Genomic DNA, 8,592 nt, shown 5'->3' with positions numbered 1-8,592 from the left:
AGAGAGAGAGAGAGAGAGAGAGAGAGAGAGAGAGAGAGCGAGCGAAATGTGCGCACGATTACCTTGTCCGTTATTGTATCACTTTGCGAGTATATTGCGCTCTGCAGCGCCACACTCCGCTACTCGGCACAATGTTGTATATATATATATACTTTATACGTTCGGTATGGACGGGGGGAACGGGTGGAGGGGGAGGACGGTGGACATGAAACGTCTTTACAACAGGGAGGGAAGGAAGGATGCTCTCATCCCGCGAAGACAGGCCGGGCCCACGCACGGAGTGGGAGGGGCTATAAAATGTAAAGTAATTTCGCCATAGTTGGCTTCCATTCTTTTCTTTCGCTGCGTCGTGTTTACACCCGTGGCGAGGGGGGAGGTTTGGGGGGGGGGGGGAGCCTCGCAGTGGCTTTATGACGTGAAGGGATGCGGCGAGCAAGAGGAGTTTGCTGCGTTCCATTCTGTCTGTCCGTGCGTCTGTCTGGACCCGGGGCCGGGGCGGGGCGGGGCAATTTCATGAGGCGAATAAACAGCCGCCATTGCAAGCGCCAGCACCACCACGGGCACGCCGCCGCCGGAGGGGGGGAGACATTGTCGGGGAGTAAACTTAATCATGGTGGACGTTACGCCAGATAAATTGGCGTCGGGCAGCGAAAAAAAAGTGCAGCGCGCGCGCGCGCACTGTGGGAAACAACACAACGGCGACTGTTCAGAAAACACGTGGACTTTAGGGGGAGCCATGGGGTCCAAATATTTCGTGTCTCAAATGGATGAGGACAGTCATTGGAGACCACGGAGTCCCACAATACTTGTACCATGGGGGCTCTGTGGACCTAAGTGACGCCATAACATTTAGACCCCCTCCCCTAAAGTGCACGTGATTTCGAAACAGCCCCGTGGTGCGTGGTGGCGGCCTGCTGCGCAGTGTAAGGCGGGCGGGGCGAATACCTTGTAGCCTTTCGCGTTCTCCGCACGTGCTGCTGTAAAGTTACCCCCGCGTTACCCCGCGCCCGGAGAGGTTGGCCCGCAGGGAGGGCGCGCGGCGCGGCACGGCGCACGACCTCCCTCACTGCGTTAGCGTACTTCCGGGAACAAAGGGCGAGTGGCGAAGCCTCTCTCCGCTGCTCGTTCCTCCCTTCTCGCACCTTTAAAGGGTTTTAAGGGTGTAGTACCAACACAAATGGCATTGCTAGAGGGCTCTAATTCCAAGTGAGTTGTTTATTGGTTTTTCACAGGCACTATTTAGTCCGAAATTTATCTTTACACCCGGGTGTAAAACTGCCATGGTTTGAGTTTAAAGTGTGTGTGTGTGTCTGTCCCCTTTTATGAGTTGAACACTTGAATTCGTGCTACTACCGAATTGATCACAGTAATGTGTTCAAAGTATGAACTCTTTATATTCCAGTGTTTGCCGCCAGAGATGTCGTTTGGCGCTGGAGGCTCCCAAATACTTGAGTGGTTTTGTTTTACTATATGTTCAGGGAAGTCCTCACCTCGGTCGGTAGAATTCCGAAGCGGCTGTGGTGCTGTTGGCGGCGGGCGCGAGCGGCGTGTCGGGGAAGGGCACGAGTAAACTTACATTGCATCGGAACCCATGATTTATCACTTACTGATAATTTAATTATCGTTTAAGAAACCTTACGTATAATGCAAAGCGAAAGAGATTGCCCTTTCTGATTGGTCTGACAGAAGAAAACGAAAAATAGGCAACATCCACAATCAAGCGCAACTGCATCACATATGGATCCACGTACAAGCGAGAACAATGGGGCGCTCGTAGGTCCTTACCCAGTCGGGGGCATCAGTGTGAGCCTCTGGTGAGGGGCAAGTGCCAGGGTCATGCGTGTAGACGCCTATCTTTTTCACATCGTGCCAGTTTACTCCTGCATGGCAGGCCTCCTCACACGTCTCGCATTTTGGGGGGACGGACCGGTGAACAGCGTTGCACGATAGCTTGATGTGCAGCAGGGGGTTCGCCGTCAGCGCGGCCTTGACCGCGTCCCTGTGTATCCAGTCGTGGGGGCACTTATCCCACGCAACCGTAATTTCTAACAGCTTCAGGGCCGGGGCCGTGAAGGGGGTGATGCTCTTCAGCAGCACGTCGTCGGGATCACGACCCACGCCCAGGTGGCGGAGGGTGGGCAGCGAGGGCAACGCACGGATCAGCGGCCGCAACTCTTGGAACCCCGAAAGCGCCAGCCTTTCCAGTTGGGACCTCCCGGACGATGCCAAGGCCTCAAAGGCCTCGACCAACACCGGCCACTGCTCGGCGACAGTTTTCATAATGTTATCCAGGCGAACACGTCGCAGTTGGCTGGCTCGGCGAAGAAACTTTGCAACCACGTTGCCATCACCTGTTGGGGTCCTCCTTTGCAGATAAATGTCCACCTCTCTGAGCGTTTTGCACTCCGCCACCACCTCTAACCCACAAAACAAACCGTCGCATTGCAGACTACGGAGTCTGGGCATGGCGGCCAACAGGTTTGCCGTCGTGGTCTGTCTCAAGTCGGAATCTGTGTCGATCCGAACGCCCTCCAAGGTAGCAGCGTGCCCGGCCAGTATGGTGTTAACAAAGGATGCTGAGTGATCGTCGACCGCGCAGCTGAAATAAGTGAGCGACGAGCTGGGCAGCCCATACACAATGGGATGGGTGGTCTTGGTCGGTCTGAAAACGACAACGAGCGACTTCAGTCCAGAACACGACGCAACGGTTCTATAAAGAATGTCGGATGTCTGTTTAAATGGGCCGAACTGTTCCCCAAAGTCCAGTATCCTAAGCACAAGTATCCTCAGGCGCCCGAGAGACTCCTGGTTACGCACGATCAAGGCGTACTCGGCGCGCTCCGCGTCTCTAAAGGAATGAGGATGGCTCCACGTCAGTTCCAATCTTGCCACGGCGCACCTGGTCGTGGCCGCCGCCAGGCGGGAGCGGTCTCCTGTGACTCTCAGCGTGTCGAGGCACGGGGCCAGGCGCAGCACCGCGCCCGCGCAGCGGTCGTCATCCTGGATCGCACGGTGGCGCCAGACGTCCCGGTGTAGAGCCAGGCTACAGAGCCTCTTGCATACCAGGCGGCAGGTGAAGACATCATTCACAGCCACGTACTTTAGCGTCATCACGAGCACGTCATCCGGCAGCTGCTCCATGGTCACTCAACACGTTGCTCGCTATCCACGAGAGAACGTAAACTGCGTGGTAGAAACAGGGCGGGACCAGACGTTAGAGCAAAACAATAAGACGCACGAAAAACCGCTTCTGTGTGCCCCTGTCGAGTGACTTACCTTGGTGGTAAGATGGGTTGATCAGCTGCCTCGTGGGTGACCTGGAGCAGACTAGGACTGCAGCGGGGGGACGGAACACTGCGACCGCCTGTGCTGTGAGCGTTCTACAGACTGAATCTGAGCCTGCGTGCGGCAGCGGCAGCGCTAGCGGCACTGCCGCTGCGGCAGGGTTGCCAGGGCCAGGAGCTGAGCGAGTCAAGTCGCCCGAGCCGAGCGAGAAATGCGCCCGAGTGCGGTCTGGCAACCCTGGGTGCCCTGGGCAGCGGCATACGGCCGAGCCCTCTGCCTCTCTTCTCTGGACATCCCATCCCCACCCCAACCGCCGCCCTGCCGGAAGGCGGAAAAGCCAGCAGAGACAATCCCGTGGGGCGACGCGACCTACGGTAAGCCTATCAGGAAAAACCGTTGGGTTGGTTCGATTGGCTCGGTCGGTCGAATATACACTGTGAATAATAGTAGGTAGATTTACAGGAAAATTTTCCTTGACGCAAGTTGTAAAATTACAATATGAAATCGTAAAAATACACGCAGTTACGTATCAACTTAAAAGCCATTGGCGAGTGAAAAATCAGCTCTCGTAAATTTACAACTGAAATTATAATTCGAGTTTACATTTTTTTTGTAAATTTACGACGGTATTTTTCACAGTGTAGGGATGGTGTGTTCGCAATCTTGCAGAGCTCTTATATTGCCGGTGCATGGGCCCCCTCTAAACTTGCGACGAGAGTGAAATGTTACCTATGGATCCCTCTAAGTGTCAATGTTCTCACTCACTCGTGTTAGAGGCACGCGCAGCTGTAAAAGTGGTGCTGTGAGCGGCGGCGCGGGCAGCGTGAGGGGGAAGGGCACGAGGGAGCTTCCATTGCATCAGAACCCATATGATTTATTACTCATGAATCATTAATTTACAGAAACCTTACGCATGTTGCGAAACTAAAGACATTCAACTTTTTTCAACAGGCCTGGCAGAGAACCAATAAAAGGGATACATCCACGACCAAGTAGAAATACATCAAAACATCACACACGGATCCACGTACAAGCGGCATTTTTAGTGCTGCGCTTCTTGTAGCACAACTCCCAGTCGGTGACATCAGCATGAGCCTCTGGCGAAGGGCAAGTGCCAGGGTCATGCGAGTAGAGGCCTATCTTCCACACACCGTGCCAGTTTACCCCTTGATGGCAGGCCGCCGCACACGTCTCGCAGTCTTGGGGATTGGACCCGCGCCCAGTTCTGCTCCATAGCTGGATGTGCAGCAGGGGGTTCCCCGTCAGCGTGGCCTTGACTGCAGCCCCGTGTATCCAGGCGTGGGGGCATTTACCTCTCTCGGCCACAATCTCCAGCAGCCGCAGCGCCGGGGCTGTGACGGGGGTGATGCTCTTGAGGAGCTCGACGTCGAAATCAAGAGCCAAGTTCAGGAAACGCAGGGCAGGCAGCGAGGGCAGCGAGCGTAGCAGTGGCAGTATGACCCCGCGTGCCTCCAGGAATAGCTGCTCCACGCGGGACCGCCCGGACGATGCCAAGGCCTCGATGGCATCGGTCAGCACCGTGCTCTCGACCGTGCTCCACTTGTCGGTCTCCGTCTCCGTCTCCGTCTCCAGGTAGACACGCCGTAGTTGGTCGGCACGGCGGAGGAACTGTATAGCCCTGTCGTAGTCACCCAGGGACATGTCTACAAAAATGTGCACGTCTCTGAGCGCTTTGCACTCCGCCACCGCCTCTAAGCCGCACAACACACTGTCGCACAGCAGTTTGCGGAGTCGCGGCATGGCGGCTAACAGTTCTGCCGTCGTGCTCTCCTGCAAGTCGGACTGCGGAATCTCAACCGCCTCCAGGGTAGCAGAGTGCCCGGCCAGTATGGTGTTCACAAAAGATGCCGAGTTTTCATCGACCGAGCAGGTGAAATAAGTGAGGGACGAGCGAGGCGGCCCACTTACGATTGGTTGGGTGATCTGCGGTTGCATAAAATAGGCCGAGAGCGACAGCGACGCCAGGCCGGAACACGACGCAACAGTCCTGTACAGGACGTCGGCTTCATTCATCTCAGAGGGATACAGCACAAGTTCTCTCAGACGCCCGAGGGACTCCTGGTTGCGCACGACCAAGGAGTACTCCGCTGCGTTAGCGGCAACCGAAAGTTCCGAAGGCATCAGCATCAACTTTGCTACGGCGCACCCGGTGGTGGTCGCAGCCAGGGTCGGGATCCGGCCCGTGACTTTCAGCATGTAGAGGCACGGGGCCAGGCGAAGCACCGCGCCCGCGCGGGGGTTGCAGTCGGCGAGTTTTCGGTGGCGCCAGACGTCCCGGTGCAGGGCCAGGCCGCAGAACCTCTTGCTCACGAGGCGGCAGGCGAGGATGTCCTCCACGTCCACGTACTTCAGCGCCATCACGAGCACGTCATCCGGCAGCTCCTCCAGGGTCACCAAAGACGTTGCTGCCATCGCAACCACGTCGTCCGGCAGCTGCTCCAGGGTCACAAAAGACGTTGCTGCCATCGTGGCCACGATAGAGGACGTAACCTGCGTGGTACATAGAAATGGGGCGCGACCAGACGTTAGAACCTGCACTTCATAAACACACGGAACACAGCTTCTACCTGTATGCACTGTCGATGTGGACTGGCTTACCGTTGCGGTGGATTGATGAGCTGCGTGACCTGGAACAGACTAGGACCACGGTCGCACGGCACACTGCACACTGCCAACTACGACTGCGAAGGCACTACTGAGCTTAAGCCTGAGCGGCTCAGGCCTACTCGGACCTACTGGGACTGGGCCGAGCCCCGTGCCTCTCTGGCTGGGGCAACCCCGACGCGCCCGCGGCCAATGCAAGGGGGAGGGGGAGAAGTGACGGTGATCGCCAACTGCGAAACATGGAAAACCCGAAAACGCGCCTCGTCGCTGTTTAGGCCATGTCGAAACGACAACGACATCTCCTGTCGAACAGCCGTCGATTTCAGGCCCCCTTTCATATTGTAACAACGTGAAAAACGATGTCAAAACGATGTCGTCGAAAAAAATTCTCACCGGGGTTGTACCTGGAGGAAGAGTACGGTATATCGCTTGTCCCTATTGCAACACGCAAAGGCGCTCCGGCGCTGGCAAAACCGCGGGAACTGGCGAAACCTCGCAACTCGAATTTTGGGATGATTTTTGAGAAGAGACCGTTTCCCTATTCCAGAATGTAAAGTTATCTCAAAATTTTCGAAATCGTGGTTTCGCCAGCGCCTAAGAACTTTGCGTGGTTTCGCCAGCGCCGGAGCGCCGCGCCGTGCGTTCTTTGCAATTAGGGACAAGCGATATGGCATGTGAGCTCTTTAAAACCACATATTACAATATGTCGAGCCGCACCGGGGCACAGTCAACACAACACCGACCTGCAGGATGAGATGGAAGGGGCGCAGACGGCGAGAGCGAGGGAGCTTCTCTCCGGTCGGACTCGGTCAGTCTATGATGTGTCTACGATTTTGCGACAGAGCTCTCACACAGGGCCGGTGCGTGGGCCCCTGAAAGCTTGCGACAGTGACAGCTGCCTACGATCTGGTGTCAATGTTCTCGCTCGCTAGTTGTGGAGGCACGCGCAGCTGGCCGATGTGAAATTTAATTAATAAAATGTCGAGTTTGGTAATTGCGAGAGGAGTGAGTGTTGGCGCTGGTGTCGCTCCCACGGCCTCGTTAGTTAGTTAAGCCCTTCGCCCCGCTGTTTGTCGCCAAGTCATTAAAAAGCCGCGCCGCGCCACTCCGCTAATGAACGAGTCCGGCCCACCGGAAGCGGCAGCTGGGGCGCTCGTGCCCAGGCCGGGGCCGACCGGAAGTGCTCTCAGCGCGAGCCACACTTCCGCGCGCCGGAGCAGGGGAGAGAGGCTCGGAGAGAGGCGAGGTGAGCGTTCCAGCAGAAGTAAATGACGGAAGGAACCGTCTATTGCTCGGGGGAAGCTGAGGAAGTGCGAAGGACGGGTAGAGGCGATAAACCGGAAGTTCGCCAGCAGTCTGTCGGGTGCGGGCGGGCCGGGGCCGGACCCCCGGGCCTTCACTAGAGTCACTACAGTAGCAACACCGGTGCGTGCTTCTGACCCTCGACGACTGGAACACGATGACGGTGGTAACGCACGTCCGCGCACACGGCAGACGCTCGCAGAGGACGCCCAAACTTCTGCGAGCAACTTGGCATCTCTCTCGCGCGCGCGCGAGGAACATGTACCTCGTCTGCGTTTATACCGCTGACTGGGGTGTCCGCAGCAACGGTGGTGTGCGTTCAACGTGAAGCCTGCTGCACGCACCCGCACCCTCCTCTCCCCCCCGACGCCGACGCTCCTCCCAAACACACGCGCGCGCGCGCGCGCGCACACACGCACACACACACACACACACAGTCACAGACCGTCGAAACGCAAACATACACAAACCCTCCCTCCGACAAGTCAGAAATTCGCACGCAGAACGTGTAACTTGAGCATCGCCGGGTAAACTTGGCGCGTGGTGGCTCGGCGGCCCGTTTGACTGGAGTTGCGCGGCTGTGCCGGTCCTCTCTTCTGCCGCCGCCGCCCCAAAAACGTGATTAAATGTCAATTTCGTTAATTATTCCATCCCGTCACGTCGCGCACGTGGCCATTTTAATTAGGTCCTTGACAAGAGCGATGAACCTCTGCAGCAGCAGCAGCAGGTTCGAGAAGCTCCGCCGCTCGCCTCCTTGCCGCCATCGAAGGATTGTGCGTTAAATAAGTTATCGCTGCGAGATGTCGATTCCGTTCTGCTCTCGAGGCAGGTGCAGCCGAGCTATGAGCCTCCCCTGGGCTGGGGCCGGACGCTGTCCCGGGGGAAAGGAGGGGCGGGGGAGTCGAACAGAGATGGAGAAACTCATTATGCGTAATGCAGTAACGAGTCTCAATATTGACGTTCGACTTGGCGGTGTTTATGGCAAACATTTCGCCCCGGTCGGGCTAGCGCATCAAAGGTTGTTGACAGTCTGGCTCTCCCTACCGATCCGTCTCCCCTGTGACTCTCCCCTCTCTCCCGTAATCAAATCACGCCCGCTGATTTCACATTCCAGACGTGACTTTCGCGCAGTCCGCCGCATTTTATCTTTTATTTATTTTGTCAAACAAGCAGCGGCGGCGGCGGCGCCGCGCGGCCCTGACCCGGTTGCGAATGAACCGGACCGTTTTATGCCTTCAAACGAATTGCTTCCCCTTTCCGTTCGGTTTCACGAGTCGCCTCCGCCGTCCCGGCACGCTCCGCTTGCTCGGCCGAAGGGTCGAACCGCCCCAGGTCACTGCCTCCATCCAGTTTAATTGGAGAGCACCCCCATACCCCTTT

The 8,592-nt window shown here is 56.9% G+C and overlaps 2 protein-coding genes across 2 annotated transcripts; both read right to left on the bottom strand.

Annotated features, from left to right (window-relative positions):
* Window positions 1-1,595: 1,595 nt before the first annotated feature.
* LOC113207486 (uncharacterized) lies at window positions 1,596-3,453 on the bottom strand. Its single transcript, XM_026424072.2, has 2 exons — window positions 3,277-3,453; window positions 1,596-3,183 (listed from the first exon to the last, which is right to left on the bottom strand). Exon 2 carries the CDS (start codon window positions 3,139-3,141, stop codon window positions 1,732-1,734), a length of 1,410 nt encoding a protein of 469 aa, XP_026279857.1. The 5' UTR covers window positions 3,142-3,183; window positions 3,277-3,453; the 3' UTR covers window positions 1,596-1,731.
* Window positions 3,454-4,138: 685 nt separating this feature from the next.
* On the bottom strand, window positions 4,139-6,395 carry LOC127749582 (uncharacterized). The gene is made up of 2 exons (XM_052268354.1): window positions 5,905-6,395; window positions 4,139-5,796 (listed from the first exon to the last, which is right to left on the bottom strand). The coding sequence occupies exon 2, from the start codon at window positions 5,770-5,772 to the stop codon at window positions 4,297-4,299; it is 1,476 nt and encodes a 491-aa protein (XP_052124314.1). The 5' UTR covers window positions 5,773-5,796; window positions 5,905-6,395; the 3' UTR covers window positions 4,139-4,296.
* Window positions 6,396-8,592: the final 2,197 nt, after the last annotated feature.

This window comes from Frankliniella occidentalis, unplaced genomic scaffold, assembly GCF_000697945.3.
Source record: "Frankliniella occidentalis isolate FOCC.00 unplaced genomic scaffold, Focc_3.1 Scaffold67, whole genome shotgun sequence".
Lineage (NCBI taxonomy): Eukaryota > Metazoa > Arthropoda > Insecta > Thysanoptera > Thripidae > Frankliniella > Frankliniella occidentalis.
This window is presented reverse-complemented; position numbering and strand designations above follow the sequence as displayed.

What these genes read in the sequence shown, in the direction of transcription:
- LOC113207486 (XM_026424072.2), bottom strand. Translation starts at nt 3,141, where the DNA reads ATGGAGCAGCTGCCGGATGACGTGCTCGTGATGACGCTAAAGTACGTG.
- LOC127749582 (XM_052268354.1), bottom strand. Translation starts at nt 5,772, where the DNA reads ATGGCAGCAACGTCTTTTGTGACCCTGGAGCAGCTGCCGGACGACGTG.